The sequence below is a fragment of the Acanthaster planci genome, linkage group LG16 (genome assembly GCF_054643075.1).
Source record: "Acanthaster planci isolate LZ-2023a linkage group LG16, COTS_SCS, whole genome shotgun sequence".
In the NCBI taxonomy this organism is placed as follows: domain Eukaryota; kingdom Metazoa; phylum Echinodermata; class Asteroidea; order Valvatida; family Acanthasteridae; genus Acanthaster; species Acanthaster planci.
In genome coordinates, this window is record NC_141792.1 from 9,946,439 (window position 1) to 9,965,931 (window position 19,493).

General features: G+C 42.8%; 1 protein-coding gene across 2 annotated transcripts; it reads right to left on the reverse strand.

Moving 5' to 3' along the window:
* Positions 1-213: 213 nt before the first annotated feature.
* LOC110982674 (membrane metallo-endopeptidase-like 1) lies at positions 214-19,103 on the reverse strand. 2 transcript variants are annotated; one of them, XM_022241265.2, is made up of 23 exons: positions 18,821-19,102; positions 15,940-16,015; positions 14,372-14,527; positions 12,713-12,799; positions 11,931-12,092; positions 11,164-11,247; positions 10,466-10,683; positions 10,201-10,263; positions 9,806-9,922; positions 9,188-9,274; positions 8,812-8,945; positions 7,412-7,637; positions 6,780-6,878; positions 6,334-6,411; positions 5,641-5,747; positions 5,082-5,140; positions 4,610-4,661; positions 4,295-4,362; positions 3,625-3,755; positions 3,158-3,223; positions 2,739-2,825; positions 2,108-2,184; positions 214-1,670 (listed from the first exon to the last, which is right to left on the reverse strand). In XM_022241265.2, the coding sequence occupies exons 3-23, from the start codon at positions 14,499-14,501 to the stop codon at positions 1,571-1,573; spliced, it is 2,232 nt and encodes a 743-aa protein (XP_022096957.2). In that variant the 5' UTR covers positions 14,502-14,527; positions 15,940-16,015; positions 18,821-19,102; the 3' UTR covers positions 214-1,570. The 2 variants fall into 2 exon arrangements, with proteins under 2 accessions (XP_022096957.2, XP_022096958.2); XM_022241266.2 differs by lacking the exon at positions 15,940-16,015 and having other exon boundaries at positions 18,821-19,103.
* Between the last annotated feature and the right edge of the window lie 390 nt (positions 19,104-19,493).

Consider the following 19,493-nt stretch of genomic DNA (forward strand, 5'->3'; position numbering starts at 1 on the left):
ATAAAACATCAGAATCTGACAGGAATGCAGACAAATTGATGAATACCGACCAGTTTGGACGTAATACCTCTACAACCTGCCTTTCGAACGTGTGCTCGTATCCATAATATAGCCTTATATCCACAATATAGCCTTATATCCATAATATAGCTTTATGGATATTTTCATATATAGACTACAGACATATCTCACCAATCCTGCTTAGTACTGGTATTTGTAACCATTACTTGCTCCATGTTTTTATTCACGCCTGTGTAATTCTATGTAGTCAATTTGGACAAAATATACTGAACTACCTGTTTACAACATACCAAAGGCAGCATTCTTTGAAAAATAGAAGTGATAGATCCAAGAAAATATGCATATCTTTAATCAATATAAAATGCTGCGATTTCCTATTTTTTCTTTAATACTGAGTTGTCGGAGATGTACAAGTGAATACAAGCTTCAGTACTACAACTTGCTAATTCTAGCCAGGCTACAAGCAACTATGACCAGCGTAAAGAACGACTAACATCGAAGCAAAAAATACAATAAAACTGGGCCTGTACTTATGGCCAAAATAAGCAGACAACAGCTCCAAGTTATCTCAACAGATGACACCACTTACTTCCAAATTTACAAAGTAGGTGGCTCCATAAACAAATTTTATTCTTTTCTTTAGTGTACTAAAAGTCAGCCTCAAAAAGACACGTGTTCCAACTGGTTCGAAAGAACTGTGGATTAGGCATAGTAAGCAATCGGTTAGCGCTTTTTACACGTATGACTTGAGTGACGTTGAAATGACATCAAATTATGCGAGATCTAATATTAAGTATCACAACTTAGCCCATCCAGAGGGGAACACGGTATCAAAAATGCATTGTACACAACGACGAAAGCACATTACGGATGAAAACATCGGCGTTGTGTGCTTGCACGGCAAGGTGTATTGTCTCTGTTGTCGTGTTGTGTGATGAACGTAGTGCCACCTCTCTGGGAGAGCGGTAATAAAGTGCAGTTGACAACTGCATGTATTGGACAATACATAATCCCCCCCAAAATTCTGTCTAACAGAATAAACTTCCCATCACAACCTGTCCTAGGCCATTACCTCAGATTTTCTAAACACCATCTGTCTATCAGTTTGTAAGCATGTTTAAATGCTTAACATGTTTATTGTTTTGCTGGAGATTGACGTTTAAGAATTGGACACCAAATGTTTAGCAGCTAAGCATGTATACAAAGTAATAGCAAGATTTATTTAATTGCTAAACGTAGTTTTTAGAGTGTTCGGTTTCTCTGCGTAGTGCGAAAGAAAAATTAAAATCAAAATTTGGGAAAAAAAAATGAGAAAGCCCATTGCGGAAATCCCATGACTTGGATATACCAAAAAAAAAGAAACTCAGTGCTCGAAAGATCAATCTGAATGGTACGATCCAAAAAATCAATTGAAATCCAACACTTGCCGCCCCGAAACGATGGTTTAAGCAACATAATAAATGCCAACAAAACAAGCCCAAATAATGACCAATCGGATCACGACTTTAAGTACTGAGCTTCCCGCAGTGACGGGCGTGCGGTGTCATTTCTACCAGATTTCGCATTTCTTCTCCGGGTTCATGTAACTTCCGCTCTTGCAGTTGAACGCACTGGCGAAGGCTTCACTGTTCTGGGTTGGACCAATCACTCTGTTGAAATCGGAAAAAAAATCCTTCAGAGGCATTTTGTTCACTGGATTACACAATTTTATCATTTAAACAATGCCCTAATGCGTGAGATATAAACCTGTAGAGGTAGATCATTTGCCACACGTGAAATGTTTATCCGGGATTTAAGCGAAACCCTCCAGTGTTCTCCATTTTAATGCGGGAAAAGATGCTAAACCTCTTTCAGAAATTTGGTAATATCGGAAGTGTTATATCCAAAAGCTCAAACGTCCACTTCGACAATCATCAAACACTAAAAATGTGCCAAAAATGTTTCAAACGTTTCCTTCCATTCATTCCTAAGAAATGATCTCAGAAATGTCCCAACCTCATTGGTAGCTCCTGCCCACCACATTCAGATCATGAAGGGAAGTGTCATGTGTTATAATGTTCTTTAAAAGACGTGAGATTTGAAATACCTGTATCGCCCAGGGCTGTGCGGGTTGGTCAAAATCAGACTTGCCACGGCCTGTGGACGGTACAGACTGCACCAAACCTGCCGACAATCAGATCCAAATAATGATTCATTTTGGAATTCATTCGTAAAATGAGTCCTTAATCGTTTACGGCTAAACACCGTAAGTATATCTATTGAAACCAATACAAACCGTTACAGTTACCGATTAACTTCAGTCTTTCGTATTCCCACTGTCGAACAAACTGCCTATTTTCGGTGTCGACTTTTATGCATGCCGATTTAGGAAACGGGGGAAGGTGTCGTCAAACTGCGACTGAACGTTCTCATCTTTTAGCTAGAGTTTCAGTTGTCATTTAGTTCGCCACAATACGGTCGATTCACAGTAGTGCGTGAAATCTGTCGACCCTTTCCAAACGCGTATTGGGTCGGCAGATTTCGCACTCTTGGAGGCGCATATTGTGAATCGCCGGGTTTTCATGAAGCGACATTCGACGGCTTGTTTTCTCAAACTAATCCTCCTTTCTGTGAGGATTAGAATTAACATCTTCCTGCAGAGTGACGCTCCAGTTTGAATAATCCAACCCTTCCTCCTTTCATTGTGTCTGCCGAGAATCGAATTTGTGGAGTCATACCTGTCCGTACGACAAGAAGAACATCTGATCAGCGTTCAAGTCGATTCCGGGCAGTCTCTGTTGACTTTTCACATTGTCACGGTAGGCCTGAAACAGATCGTTGGAAAGGGGAAAGAATTGGAAAAGATCCGATTTATCGAAAATCATACTTGATAATCATATTCGATAAAAACTGAATTCAATTTTTAAAAAGCCATGTGTATGAAAATTAAACAGATTAGCCTATAAGAGCTTACAAAACTATATAGAGCGGTGGACTGAAACTTACAGTGCTCAAGAGAAACTGACCATACCATTTGACAGACCCGGCTAACGTATCCACAAATGTATCCATATCCATTTGGACACTTACCGTGTACCATTAGCGGGCGTTACAAAGAATATTGTCCTGCTCTGTTAGTTGCCTATAGTATTCATACCTTCAGCGACTCCTTCAGTCCGCCGTTGTCGGCGATGTTCTCCCCTTGCGTTTGTATTCCGTTCAGCTGCAGGCGTAAGAAAGTAGGTCCAGGTGAATCGCACTCAATAACCCAGCGTTTCGTAGGATTTTCATCAGATCTTAAAGTTACATTCTCGTGAATTCCACAGTCAATTTGACTTCAAAAATTCCCGTTCCTCCTGCTGATATCCAGTCTTTCAATGTTTCATTTTTTAGCTAGTAAAAACAGAGGACAATCAGCAGAACTATAAATCTTAAGGTTCTAAGAAGAGAACTGCTGTTCTTACCAGAAAAAAAACAGCCGAGGACCGTATATGTGACATTATATTTCACAAATTTAGCAGTGCTTTCATTTACTTCTTTACTTCACCGTGTTAACACCACAATTTGACGTTCGTGTCAGACCAGCACATTTGGAATACTGGTCCTTATCTCTCCTGTACTCACGTGTTGGCCGTTCTCCGGCATAACAAATGCGGAGTACTGGTCAACAATGCACTGCGCTCTCTGCTTGAACTTGTCGATGGACGTCTTGCTCCACCACGCCTTCAGGTTACCGTCCTTGTCAAACTGCCTTCCTGTCTCCCGCAAAAATAACGTGGAAAATTCCCATTTAGTTGCACTTCTTCAGGCCGAATTTATCTTAATGTACACTTGTGAGTTTAATGTGCGCCCCTAAGGGGAGACTTTGAGACGCATGGTGGCAGCAGACACAACGGTCCGATGTGGGCATGCGCGTGCAGTTCTAGGCGTACGCGTTATTAGTTCTGAGCACGCGTACTACCGCGGAAAGGGACCGGTTTGTCTGCCGCCATCATGTGTCTCAAAATCTCCCATTACAATGGCAGGAAGTCTAGAAATTTTTATTAATGATGTGCAATGTGAGCACAAAAGAAACCCCTGACAGTGAATCGACGAAGAAACCATATCAGCTGTGAAAACAAACTTTTCAATGATTTGGCGCCCTTTGCATATTAACTTTTTACCAAGCTTCATTGTTTAAAGCTCCAAAAGAAAGGGCCAGAAAATATAGAGATGCTTTAAAAACATTTAAGAACGAGTGGGACGAATTAAACCTCATGGCCATAAACAAGAGGAAAAATGCAGGAGAGTCTACCTTCGTCGTCGAAACCGTGCGTGATCTCGTGGCCGATGACCACACCTATACCGCCGTAATTGGAATACCTGCATTCACAACACAACTATATTTTAAGTATCAATCAGTTTTTGCGGACTTTATAGTCATCAGATATTCAATGTGAGGCTTTGATCAAGATACCAGACCAACAGGTGCGATGGTATTGCGTTTTACCAAGTACTGCTACGGAGTACTACTACCCACTGAGCTAAAATAAACGGTTTTCCATTACAGACTGTAAAGACGTAACGAGAATTAAATGATTTACATAATTATAATGATATTGATTCATACCAAGGTAAATCCTTATGGTAGAACGGTGGCTGTAAGATACCGGCCGGGAACACTGTCAATAATGGAGATAATGCAACAAATACATTTCAAATTGGAACGGCAAAGGTGTATTATTGAGTAACTAAACACTGCTCATTTTAATAGAAGACCTTTTCTGTTGCCAGTCCGGTTGGTGAGTGACTTTGTCATACACGCGCAAGCACCACTGACTGCCAGCTTCCGTCGGATGAGCATTCGAGTTGCCCGAACTGAATTGATGTCAGACTTACTAACCGGGTGAAGCGTGCTCTGAACACGGGCTGCCTTGCACAAAGGACGCAATGCTGTCCCTGGCACAAACGAATTACTCAGTGAAGATATTCGGTTTAAAGTTGAGAAAAGAACGAATGAATGAAGCCTCAGTTTTAAAATCTTTCCATTTCGCACGCGCACATGTGCACTGCATTACAGACAATCATCTCGACACACTCACCGATTTTGTTTTCGTTGGGACTGTAGTATGCATTGACCTCTGCAGGCCCCATATCCCACCTGACACAACAAAATGTGACAACTGTTCAATTATTCACTTTAAAATCTCTGTTTTTAACCCATCGTTCATTGGAGAACATACATCATACCAAACCTGCTGCAGACTGCTTGCTAAGTGACCTAAAATACAAATCACAAAAGCAGGAGGGCCTGACGTTTCGATCCTAGCAGAGTCTTTCTCAAAGGCCTTTGAGAACGATTTCCTTTGTTCTTGTGTAGTCCGAGTATAGACCTACGAGTATGAAGCGCAGTTTTCTAAGTGCTTCCATTTGGTCCTGAATCACTTTCCTTGGCTGAAATTTCGTCCGAACGTCCGTCACATAAAACGGAGAAGCACACTTTGAAAATTCCTTACTCTCGAGTAAATTCCAAATAATCAGTTGGGTGGAATTCTTGCGGGGTACAGTGTTAGTACCCCACAAGTACAATGAATGTTCCTTGTTGGGTACTTCCTATTGTTCTACTACCCCACTAGGCACCATTAACACATGCATACATACGTTTCCTTGTCCACTGGGTCTCGCAGGGAACCCAAGCTCTTCTGCAATATCCACCTGGTATATTTCACACCATTCTCGCAGTACCCATCCTGTGTAAAGTTCTCCAGCTGAACAGGAAGAAAAGAAAAGCGCCTAAAATAGTCACACATCGTTTAGATGTGTATGCCAGATATGTTGGCCTACTTGTATAGGCCAATATGCCAAATTATTCAAAGTTTCACACCGATGTAGTATAATATCAGCCGTTGAGGAAATTTAAACAAAAAACTTTGAACATGTAGGCCAACAATAGATCGGGAATATTTTGACGTGGTTTTAAGAGCTGGAGCCATCAGACGAGAAGGGAGTGCTTGTGACGCATCTAAATAAATGTCTGGTCTTCCAGTCAACTGCGGCCGTGCGCATGTACGGCCTCAACGGCGAATAAACAGAAAGCCTTGGACCGACCGCCTGGCCTGAAAGTACTTTTCATTTGGACAATAAAGGTGCCAAGACTTTTATCCATACTGTGAAACAACCCACCGGAGCACAGGGAGGGTCATGTATATTTTGTCCCGTTGTATATCTGTCCCCACATTCTGAAGCTTTAAAAAATTTTATAAGGATTGCCTCGCTTTCGATTCAAGATGGCTGACTCATAAATAAGAACAATAAACTACTAAAGGCTGCATACACAATGCTCATTCTACTCACCGTCACATAGTGCTTATCAAGTTTGGCGTTATCCTTTATCCATTCTGGGTAACCAACGTTGACCTTCATCGCATCCGCCTGGAGGGAACGAGAAAAAGTCACATCACAAGGGTTGTTACGTGGCGACGGCGATGACCTCCTAGTGTATCCTTCTTACACAACAGTTTTTCGGAAAATTCTGATCCATTGTGCGGAGGAACAACTTTCGTCTGATACCCAATACATGTATATAGAAAACCGAATGCGTGTAGTAACGTGCAGTACTCTATACCTGTGACTGTCCATCGGACAATTTTGCACCTCGCAATATTTCGGATTTCCTCGTCAACGACCACACAGTTGGGCAAGGAGAAGCTAGTGGTGGCGCTCTTCCATGGGGATGATGTCGCTGCATCTGAATCGTATTTTTAACCCTGCACAGGTATGGCACGCAAATATTCTCTAACCTTTTCTGCCGCGACCTTCTTATCGTCCTCGGCCAGCCAGTCGTTTGTTGTCAACATGGCCTTGAAGGCTGTCTTAAGGTTGCCAACCATTTCCGCCGTCTGCGACAGGAAACAGTCCACACTTTATTCGATCCATTTTCATTGAACCTTATTTAGCAGGCTGCTCTAGGCTCAGGCGACTGTTTTATGGCTCGTGCTCAAACCTAGTCGTAGTTATTCACTCAACCAAATCGAACTTCAACAAAACTTATCAAATGCCATGTTCTGGTGATAAAATTGTTTTTAAGATTAGAAAAATTTAATTCATTAAGGCAAACTTTAACTTCATGCAGTTTAAACCACGGCTGGTTTTAAAAACATTATACGGCTCGTTTAAACCCAAGGCAATCTGCTTGGATCAAATCAGGAAGTGAGGACTGTATAACGATTGTACCGGTACAGCTTAGCTGCATGTGTGCCTTTACAATACTCCAAATATATTTCAACGACTGAAACTGTGGGAAAACACAGCTTATGCTACAAAACTGTAGAACAAGGCAGATTAAATGACTTGTAGAGGGTGAATGTAGTCTACAATCAAACAGGTAAGACAACCAAACGCACTCTCCCCAGGAGCGTTCGAAGGAGCCCACCTTCTGACGGGCTTCTTCCGGGAAGTATTGGTCCACGTACATCCTACCCATGGCAAGCTCCATGACGCTGGCTTGCACCTCTCCAATGCAGCGCTTCCAGCGGGCGGATCGGGCAGACGTGCCGCTCAGCACGCTGGAGAACTCCTGCTGAATGTCCAGGAACTTGTCGCCCAGGGAGCCAACCTTGGATGCTACCAGCCACCATACCATGTAGTTTGCCACAACCCTGGTTTTTTTTTGCAAGAATAGATAGGCCTAACGTCGGGGAAAACTTGTGAAAAGTGAAGCTACAGGCGCGAAACCACTTTACTGAACATTAAACAAACGTGGACACAACAAAAGGTGAGGAACTAAGTTCATGTTGGCAAAAAGCATTGAAAAGATAAGACCGGAATCAGCAACCTTCAAAACTATCGTTACAAAATAAACCTGCTGCGTAAAATACATCGTAACTTCGAAACACAATGGTGGTGGTGACTATTCAAAGAGCTAGGACTTTTTTATCTAGCAAGTTTCAAAGACACAGCAACATCCTGATGATCCTGGAGTATGTTGTTATCCGCCCTGAGCAGTAGCACCCCCTCATCGGTTAAAAAACCATGTTGGTGCGGAGTGCTCGAGCGATGTGCAGTTACTACCAAAGGAGCCTCCGTTGCTAGGAAAATTGCGCCCTCTCTTGCTCCAGCTCGGAGCTCATACACACTCAATTTAAGCCCGTTTTCCAATACTCAACTTCGTCTCCGTCTCAGGCTTCGTTCCCAAAAACTTTCCCCAATTGCGGGCCTGAAGTGTTTAAATTGCATTGGATTGCTGATTACTGCGCTTACAGCTTCAAAGTCAGCTAGTAAAAAACAGTTGAAGCCTCAGACGGAGCCAAAGTTGAGTATTGGAAAACGACCTAAGTTTCCTTACGACATCACCAGCGTTACAGCCCTCTCGCTTCCAACAGCCCTCTCACTTCCTACAGCCCTCTCACTTCTTACAGCCCTCTCACTTCCAACAGCCCTCTCACTTCCTACAGCCCTCTCACTTCGAACAGCCCTCTCAATTCCAGCAGCTCTCTCGCTTCCAACAGCCCTCTCGCTTCCAACAGCCCTCTCGCTTCCAACAGCCCTCTCACTTCCTACAGCCCTCTCACTTCCAACAGCCCTCTCAATTACAACAGCTCTCTCGCTTCCAACAGCCCTCTCGCTTCCAACAGCCCTCTCGCTTCCAACAGCCCTGTACATGTAACTATAAAAACCTGGAAACAGAGTTCGTAACGCTATCTACAATGAGCCTTTCATTGTTGGTACCCTGGGTGGCATCGACGACAATAGGTATTTTTATAGCCATCCCTTTAACTTAATTCAAACAAGCAACAAAGACACAAATACACCGGCAAACAGAACAACTTCGACCTTTTTGTCTGACTCTTCAGCCAGTCTGTTGCATTTCTCATGTAGGGCGGGGAGTAGTTGATGACGCGCTCCGTGTCTGGCAACGGGGTCAGCTTCGCCGGTAGGAGTTGATTAAAGTATGACGTCCAGTTCACCTGAGGACACAAGTCGTCCGTGAACAAAATGACCAAACACTCAGACATTTATTGCACACCTTTTGTTTAAAAAAAAACTAGTGTCACTGATGTAAGTCAAAGTTTCAAATCATGACATGTATTTCGTAGGCCAAGGCCCATAGGCATTCGTATGCTGCTTATAATTTATTGAAATTTAACAATATACCAAATCATTGCCCATCACGAAAAACCAGACCCTCGAATTCTCTTTTTTATCTTACCTCAGGGTAACTTGTTACTAGGTCTCCAAGTTGAATTGGGTTGTATAGTTTCTCGGCGTCTCTTCTCTCCGAAGGCGGAACACTGAACTGAAAATGACAGCACAGCACAGAGAGGGTAACTTTCGAGGGAAATCGGCAGAAATGGCCAACAGTCTTTTCTTCACAGAACGGAAACTTACGTTAGATAACACACCAGCAGAGGTAACGACTTAAACGATTGCTGTCGTCTTTTTCTTGGTGTTGACTCTAAGATTCGAGTTCTAAACATCCGTGCTGTAGACGAACGAGGCCATCGTTTAAGTCACACAGGACGCTTCACGTGGCAAACGCAGGACCTCAAGTCTGCATTCAAGTCACAAGCTAATTAAAGAAACTGCAACAAAAGCATTCTTCTTGGTGTTTAAACCCTGTTTCAACCAGTCACTCGAGACTAGACTTGTGACTGGCCTTTGACTGGTCTCATGTCTGGTCGCCATGCCTGGCTAACGCAATGGCCAGGGTCGGGAATCAATCCCGTATCACTTTGGTGAGAGGCCAGCGCTTCACACACCAACCACCGTGCAGCCAACTTATTAAGGCCGAGTGTTGTACCTCGGCATCTACTGCTTTATCACACACCTCAGCGATCGTTGTCTCAAAAGCCAAAACATCAGCTGCGTCGATCTTAGCGACGTCTTCTTCAGCACCAAGAGCGACAGCAACGTTAACCATGTAGTCCGTATACGCCTGTCGTTCCTACGGATAATTTAAAGGGAGGAGAGAGTTTATTTTCCAAACAGGGTGAAAACGATTTGTCAAAAAATGGTCATGAGAAATGGCACATTTGAACTTTTTTCTCAATCTTGAGCGAACAATTTTGTTGAGATCCGTCTACGACACCATTGCAGGGATGGCCCCGGCGTCACGCGATGCTTATGGCTTCTTTTAGCCAAAGAAAGATTTTAAAACAGTATTAAATAGAGGCTCGTCTATACAAGGCGCTGTAAGGTTTGGGAGAGCTAGAGCAGACTTACCTTGGAATAATTCGATTCCAGGTAGTATTCGCGACCTCCCATCAGTAGACTAGGCTGATCAATCTGTGTGAGGACAAGTTGAAATCAAAGTCAGAGGACTTCAAACGCAACAGTGACATTTCTTTCATGCAAAACCCTGTCTTCCACCAGACACGAGTGACAGCCTTTTTGTATGAATAAATTTATCTTGCGTGGTAACACTTAACCAGAGGGACTTTAAATTGTAACTTTTCAGACTTGTCCTCAGAAATACTACTTAAATTACCGCTAAGACGTGTAGACTCGAGTTCTTGTCGTCCACGCCAACCCACGCAGCGACGACAACGTTTATTCCATACTCCCTATACAGCATCGCCGACAAGTCCTCAAACTCGTAGTTGTCCTCGGACCAATTGCCACCAGGGTTAGTACCGAGAACTGGCCAGCCTCCAACCGCCGCTAAATTACCTGTCAAGGGCTTTGCGTCTAAACTATTAATCGTATCTGAGGAAAAAAGTCCGGAGTTGACAGTCACACAGATCACGTACACTGCACTGTCTTGTTTTAATTTCGCGTCTGTCTGGTTGCTTTGTTATAGTTACAGTTTGCTATTTGAATCTGTAATCTACTGGAAAAAAAATAACAAGGAGGTGCTTTTTTGAATGAAATACGGGCAACTCACGTTACCGCGCCTTCAAGAGTTTGCAACGCGTTGGCCAATCACAATACGCGAAATCTATCGACGCGACCCAATGCATGTTTGGAAAGGGTGGACAGATTTCGCGCAGGTGATTGGCCAATGTGTTACAAACTCTTGGAGGCGCTCTATTGTGAATGGCCCGTTTCCCCCCTGTCTTTGATATTCTGTTTCCTGTTTTAGTTTCTGTCTTTATTGGCTGCAATGAATGTCCAGTGGGCTCGTTTTCTGTTCTTGTTTTTTGTGTTTATTTCTCTGTTGGGCTATACGTCTTACGTATTTCTTACCCAAGTCTAGGCAGGACTTGTAGTATTTCCTGACATTGGTAATGGCCAAGGGTTCTCCCAAAACTGCATCCTCTTCCATTAACTCTTAAACATTATAAACAGAATGGAAAAATATGGAAGAAAAGGGCTATCAAAACATTATTGCTATTTAAGATTCGATGGCATCAAACAGAAGGTACATTTTGTACATGAAGCAATACAACTTTTACCAGATCTATATGGACGTTTATGGTTACGTGATTACGTTTTCCTCATTATAGATTGAATGGGATGAAGCATTAGGTTCGTTTGGTTGGGTCAGGCTGGTCTTGACAGGGGCTTTGGTTGAATAGGAAATAGTTTGAATATTTATGAGGTTGAGTCACTTCGAGCTGGATGGGGTAAATGTCCGGCAGTGTCGCATATTTGGGTGTGGACGGACTTGGCTGGGCTGGGCTAAATTAAAGCTGGGTGTGGTCGGACTTGGCTGGGCTGGGCTAAATTAAAGCTGGGTTGACATAACGTATAGGCTAAGCCCTGGCTCGGCTGGGCTGGACTGGGCTGTTCTTGGCTAGATTGGGCTTTTATAAGTTAGGCCAGTGAGTCTTGCTATGCTAGGCGGGACTGGGTTGGGATGGACTCAGCTGAACTAGCCTAAGCTAGGCTAAGCAATAGGCTGGGTTAGGCTGATGAGTTAGGCTTTAGGCTTTGATGGAAGGACTGGACTGGGTTGGGCGGGGTTAAAATGGTTTGAGTTGGGCTGGAGTGGTATAGGCTGGTTCGGGTACCTTTGCATTTCACGGTTACATCCTCGTCCAGCGCACTGAAGGAGCTGTACCTCGACCTGTCCTCTGGAATCACGTGCTTCTTCACCCACCCACCGCACGCGTACTGGTAAAAGTTCTCGCACGGACTTGTGGTATTGTCCATACTATCCAGGTAAACCGCGGCTGAGGAAAACCAAACGGCAGTTTAATGAAAGCACCACAAGATATCGCACTTTCAGAAGCATAAGTGCGCCACCAACTTAAACTTGCCATGAAAATAGACAAGGACCGTCAATGTACGCTGGCATTGGATAGCTCCAAACAATAGACAACAGATTTTGTTCACAAAGCCGGCCGCAAAGCACTGAAATTTGCTAAGAACGGAGAAATAGTTACCAGCCTAAATGACATGAAATGTGTATTATTTGTGACCGGTTTTCCTTTCAATTTGTTTAGCATAAAAATCTGTTGGGTATTGTTTTCTGTTAAGCACCTTCGAGACAAAGAAATCGCGCACTACTTCAGTCGGTGACTAGCTAAAAGCTGCTGAGCACTTTAATTTGCTGAGTACATTAAAAATGTACATAATCATAAAATGGCAAAATTATCAATACAACGGAGAAAATCCTTTCCTTCAGCATCGTTCATTTATGAAAGCAAGACATATACACATACATGTAATTATCTCGCAGCCAGACAGTCAGACTGCATGGGAATGACAACCCCGGGCATAACTGGAAACAGAAGGCACGGGTATAGAGTACGTGTAGTAGGTCTGTGTTGGGAACGAAGTTGGCACATACCCGACTTGATGCATTGCTTTGATGTGCACATGTCCCCGTCAAGTGCGGCTTTGGACCGGCAATCTTTGCTGTCCAAAATGAAGTACACTACAAAATAAGCCAAAGAAAGATATTTGAATAATTTGTGAATACACAAAAAGGAAAATGGTACCGTAAGGAGAACCACTTGATTGAGCACTTTGTCGGGTTTTCCAGAATGTTAAAAACATGTCATTTAAAGAACGGTCGATTCTATTGTCAATTGGCATTACAGAAGTTGCATTACGGTCGATTTTCTCTGTACACACGAGATTCTTATGGAAGTGCATTTAGGACATGGTAAGAAAAATTTAATTCGTACGTACGGATGACCATTTAGAACGTACAGATTACTATTTCGTACGTGTGGATTACTACTTTGTACGTACGTTTTTTTAAATAATGATCCTAGGCAATGGTCGCATTCGAAAATTTGCCTTGAGCAGAAACATCCCCTCATCGGCTGAAGGGGCCATGCTGGTGGGGAGTGTTGTATTGTTGGTAGGGCCGGACGCATACACAACCCATGTAGCTCACTGTCATTCAGGAACCAGCAAAGTAGAGTTCCTACCTAAGGAGCCTCCGATGAATTTCGCCCTCTCTTGGTCCCGTTCGGGCCCAATGAACTGAAGTTTAGTCATGCAATGCAACATGTGGATTACTAATCCGTAAATACACTTTAGTAATCTGTACATACGAAATAAAAATCCGTACGTACGAAGTAATCCGTACGTACGAAGTAATCCGTACGTACGATTTTTTTCTCACCATGTCCAAATATAAACTTCCAAAAACTATCCCGTAAACAGAGAAAATTGACAGTAGAATGTGCTGTCCCAAAACAGCCACTTCTGTAATGCCATTTCACAATAGAATCTACAGAAATTTTCAACAGTGCAGTAGAGAATACTGTACTCAAATAAACGTGGATATTGTTTCTACACCAATGGCAGTACATATATTGTACTTTGGACACGAACAAGTGCTTCTCGAAGGGAAGGAATGTGAGTACAAATACAATTGTTGAGTTTCCTGGTACAATTTCACAAATTCACACTATTGGACTGAAAAATATGGAAGAACAACAGCAAAGCATTACAAAATCAAGCAGGGGTACATTCGCAGGTGATTGAACTGAAAAAGAAGCAGTGAGTTCAATTGGTAAACAAATGATGCTTCAAAGGCCCTGTGTTGTGTCTCTATTAAATTGCATCTGCTAATAAGCTTTTTTCGAGTTAAATTTGAAAAAATCTGGTACGCTGAGTTCTTTAAATTAAAGTGAGCATAACAATTGGAATTCTCCATACTATTTCACTGTTGCTATACCTCGTGATTTGGGGCAAGCTTTTCCTTGGTTACATAAGAGACGCCTTGCAACAACACACTGTTCTAAATGGAAAAGAAAGCCACAAAGGAATTCCAGAGATGGTGGTCGCTAAGCAAAAGCTTGCCCCGAATCACGAGGTATAGCAACACAGTCTTCAGTCTGGGGAATTCAAATTGTTATGTTTATGTGCAATCAGATAACTCAGTGTACCAGATTTTATTCAAATTTAACTCGCAAATGGCTTATTGCAAAATATTGGTGTAGAAAGTCCAGTTTAGGGTTCTCGGGCTAACGGCGAGATCGTTATGACCTACCTAATGCCCCAGTGAGGCCCAAAATAATCAGAAACAGGAGAAAAAGGATGAAAAGAAAAAGCTTGCTGGGCCTCCGAACGCCGATGTTATCCTCAAAGACTAGCTCCTCGCGACTACCACGCCTACCCATCGTGCCTTTGGAGCGGGGTCAACGACCTGAACAAACAAATAGACCGTGATCAGATTTTTTGCAGTAAAATATCGGGCTGGTTGCTCTAGCTTCGTATACATACATTCAACGAAAACCTGGTAAAACTTTACCTCAGAAGAGTGCAGTGAAAGATAGCTCCCGTGATTTCGTTATAGTCGCTGAGAGACTGTCGGCCAATCACAGACGCTGTGCGATGTCACGTGAACTTTTTGGAACGACAACAACATAAAACACCAATTTCTGGATTCCGAAATTCCGAATTCAAGGCGTGCCAGAAGCTAGTACCAAAGAATGGTTCTAGTGGACCATGCGCAACGTCGCCGGTGCTGGAAATTATGACAGGAAATGTGGTCCGGAAATCAAACTGCAAATTTAGCAAAGTTGTTTGCCCCGGCAAATTTGGGTTTTGCGCGGTTTAAATAACACTACAAACATCTAACAAAAGAAACACAGTACCCTAACAAAGAGCGTCCATTGTTATTGCGCCGACGTCTTTTGTTAGTTGTTCAGTGTATTGACTTTGTCAATAGCCAGTTTGTGTGGTGACAACTGCTACGCAATATCAGGATCACGCCCCCTTCAAGCCTTATCGCCGCAAATTGTCTCTGGGCTTCTAAATACGAGCATATAGACGGGTGAATGTTCTGAATTTATCCAGTTAATGAGGAAAGGCAATGTTGATTTCACAGGCGAGAAATGACTTAACCGGTTTCTTTCCAGAAAAGTGGAGGATATTTTTGCAAGTTTCACAATTTATGAGAATAACTAACATGGCAAAAGGCAACCCTGACTTGACAGGCTTCGATTCGGTTTACACTGGCCGCTTGGTTCTTCAATTTTGAAGTGCGAGTTACGGTCGCAACTCATCTCGTTCGTGACCCGGTTGTTATACTTCCGCTAATTTGTCCTTTGATTATTTTGGACGTTTTTTTCACATGAATAAAAGGCAATTTCAAAAGGAACCGTGAACATCCGGCAATGCACCATTATTTTCCTAATCGTTAATGACTGCATCTCTTGACATGAACAGTTGTCACAAGAGATGAACTAAGAACATTACAGAATATTAAATCGTCGATTTGTGGCCTCTGCTAAGCCAAGCTTTGGCTTCGGTATTACAAGTTTTTCCAGTTAGGCCTAGAAGAAAAATTGACGAAAATCCTCAAAATCAAATTCCATTGCCGAGAAATACACAGCTCTTTACCAAAATTGAGTAAATCGTTGTTCAGCATGTTCGGACGTTAGTAAAAGCAATCCCCACAAGCCCAGCGATCTGTTTCATATTCACCATACATCAGCTATTCAATAGCTAATCTTCAATAAACCGCCAAATGCAACAATTTCTGTCAATGGAGGAAATGGATAAATGCACATGTATCTCTTGTTAATAGGAAAATATAAAGGGAAAAGAACTCACCCTCTCTGTTTAAACTGCGACAGTGGGAATGGATGTATATCACACTAACAATGAATCTGTGGGCCGAGCTGCGTCACTGTGGGTAAATAAAATGCGGGCAATTCGGTCGATCACGAGTACAGTTTTGTTTTCTTTGCTATACTGTTACAAAGGTGAAAACGGTTCACTACTACCCTTAAATTCAATTGAATGTCAAAGTGCAACGTGGCCTTTGTTCAAGGCGCAGGGGGCCCATTGTATTATGCATATTGGCCACGAAGAACAGGACAAGGATACAGGTTTGTTGAATGCTACATTTCAAAATATCTTTGATTTAGATAGCTGATGACAAAAACGCCTGATACGCAGTCAAGATGCCTTGAATGGCTCAGTATATATTCCAGTGGTTGCATTCAACAAGGAGCCTGGTTTGATAATTGACCTTAGGCCTTAGATAGAGCAAGCGTTAAAGGGACAATCTCTTTTTCTATGTCACGAGCACTGCGTGGCATTGCATCCCTGTCTGAAGAAGCACTTAAAGCCACGTCACCAGTAAAACTAACCACTGAATACTACATCAGATTAACTGAATATCTAAATCGATATTTCATTTCATTCGGAAGCCACAATTTGCATTGGGTGTCCCAATCGAACCCATGTTAGCTGATTTCGTGCAAATGCATATGGTGTTGATCCGGTACTTGATTGGTTTCACCGGCAACGTTGACGAAAAAAAATCACTCATGAAAAATCAATTTCAAGTGTGAAGTCAACGTTTGCCGAAGTATTTAAATATCAAGAGGAAAACGGCTTCGCTGACGTAAAGGATCGACTCGTGACCACGGCATTACATCAACTTAGCGAATCCCATTCAATTAAAAACCCACTCACTTCGTCCAAAATAACATCGTAGAAAACGGGGTCATTACACACGCACCCACACTTTTGAGTCGATCTGACTGGCTTTTACCTGCTTAAACCAGCCACTGACGCATCGGGGGAGGGGGGGCAACAGGGCCAAGGGGGAGTTTTTGAAATATAACGAGAGAGTTGTGACCTTATTTATAATGCATATTTCATTTCCTTCCTTTACCAAAGCGTTTGAAAATTTCCCAAATATTATTTTTGTCTCATCCTTGAGTACACTACAGGTTCTATAGAAAACTTCTCACATTTTTGTCCTCCTCCCAGAAATTTTGGTCAGGATCCACCCACCCTTATTCGTTGTTCGTGCATAAAAATCGTCTCAGCCGCCTCCCCCCCCCCAAAAAAAACTACATTATGACCTAATTTGCTTTTAAAATAGCCAGCGAAACGTCTCCACTGTCATCTATAAATTGACAGAAAATGAATTCATCTGTCCACGCAGTCCGAGTCAGGCCTTTGAACAGGATCTGTCTGACGGAGCGCGGCTTTATGTTTCTGTGGGGGCGGAGATGGGTCGGTTTAATGCAGGCCCAAGAATTATTGTTCAAGTTGGCTTTATTCGAATGTGTGGTGGCCGGTATAGCGCACTTATAAATAATTTTAACCTGACATTCTCCTTTCTCTCATCACTGTCAATTCTGATGAAATAGCAATTTCCATGTACAGTTTCTAGCCCATCTCAAAGTCCTGCCAATATTTTTCGTAACAATGCCCGGCCTTGATCTGCTTACTAAGCCTCCTTTATAAGGAGACGGATTCTACATATTATGCAGTGCGCCTGTATTAATGTCCAGTGCAGTATTTCAGTCTGCAAGGTCACGGCAATCTCGTTGCGGATACCTGTGTACGTGTATGTCGCTTATACGGACCACAAGGCGTCCATTGAGAGAAATAGCCATACAATCAGACGAGATCAGTGGCTAGGGTCAAGTGTGACATCATCTACGCAGAATATAGCGTTACTCCATGGTATTGGTACACACACATTATGTGAACCTGTAAAAGGAATCATCTGGAGATGAAACCCATATTACAAATCCGCGACTTTCCATTTCTAAATTTAAAGCACGTAATTATTGATATTTCGATGATGTGACGTGTGTTGAAAAACTCGAGGCCTGGCCTGGTGTTCAACTTTTTTATAGCCTTCTAACTGCGTGCTTAAGGTTTACATGTGTATATGTGCCTTCCCCCCCCTCAAAAAAAAGCGCCCCCAAAACAACCCAAAAGTACTACTTTGGCAAAAATGATGTTCTGGATATTAAATTGACACTTAGAATGATATCTTCCAGTTGTGTACGGGAATTCAAAATTATGATAATTTGCTGTATAGGCCAATGTCACCAATGACGACATAGGCATACAAGTAAAGTAGTTCATAGTAAACACGCATTTGGTGTAAGAAATTAAAAAAAAACCACCGAGCATGTCGAGGTGTGAAAATAAAGCAACCAAGATCGCACGGCACCTGCGCTAATTACTAATCTCGGGATTGACGCAGGGCAAGTTGAAAACTGGTGACAATTCACACTTGCAACTTTTCAACCCTGCGCCAACCCTCCGTCAGAATCCCGAGATTGATTTCGACCCGGGTTGAACTCAACCATGCTCCGGACCAGGCTTGAGATTAATATAATACTCAACCAAGGTTCGCACCGTGCGAAACAAGTGTGAAATGGGTTGAACGTGGGGTTGAAAACTCAAATTTTTGACCCAGAGCCTGGTTCGCCCAGGGTTGAGTGGCTTTAGTGTGGCATGTTCGTATATACATGTACATTATACCCGCATTTTACATGTATTTACCTAAACACTGTCTGTACATATGAACAAGGAGGGCTTACAACAGACCAAGGACATCCTTGCTCTACCTGTGCGGCCTTTCCGTAATCGTGTCATATGCACCTGTCTGCTTGCAAGTATACCCCCATCATACACGACATGCACACCTACTGTACCGAAAGTTTGGACAACTTACCATGCACACGCTTAGGCAGTCCACAGATACGTATCGCCGACTGCGATTGGGGGCTACTGCTGGTCGTAGGTACGGTAGGTATCGCCGGATCCTACCGTGAGCTTGACGCGAGTCGCTGTTCAGTCTCCGGTTCACGGAAATACATGCATCATTTACATCATGTGCAGGGGGTCTCTTTCAATCGAAATGAGCATTACGACTGCAGAGGATACGCGCACGTCACACACTGCATGAGCACAAGGGCATTATGTCTTTGTATTTAATCAAGGAGCAGTGTATTTGGGATATACATGAAACCTATTCAGAGGGAGTTCAACCGTGAAATTTCACAGAACAGCCGTCGGTGCCAAAGCATGTACCGAACTATTAAAGGGGCTGCCTGGGTCTCTTACCCGAAAAGCTCCAAACATTTGGGAATAAATAATTCTTATTCATGAAGGCATGATTCTGCCGGGAAAGCTTAAGCGGGGCGAGTCCACAAAACTTTGCCAAAAGTGTCTTTCCAGTTTCAATCAATTTTTTGACGTGTAAATTTAATTTAAGCTTGTTTCTTTAACTCTTTCCTTTCTACCTTCTGGGGCTTCTAACCCCGCCCATCGTCAAGTAGCGAATCTGTTGGGTGGAGAAAATGCATGCAACCCCTTGTTCATCTGCTGATTTATTTAACGTTCAC

Excerpts from the sequence above, each read along its gene's own strand:
- LOC110982674 (XM_022241266.2), bottom strand. The coding sequence starts at position 14,501 with ATGGGTAGGCGTGGTAGTCGCGAGGAGCTAGTCTTTGAGGATAACATC. Across the intron at positions 5,748-6,333 it reads TTGATAAGCACTATGTGACG|CTGGAGAACTTTACACAGGA; the intron begins GTGAGTAGAATG and ends CTTCCTGTTCAG. Across the intron at positions 5,141-5,640 it reads GACCCAGTGGACAAGGAAAC|GTGGGATATGGGGCCTGCAG; the intron begins GTATGTATGCAT and ends TTGTTGTGTCAG.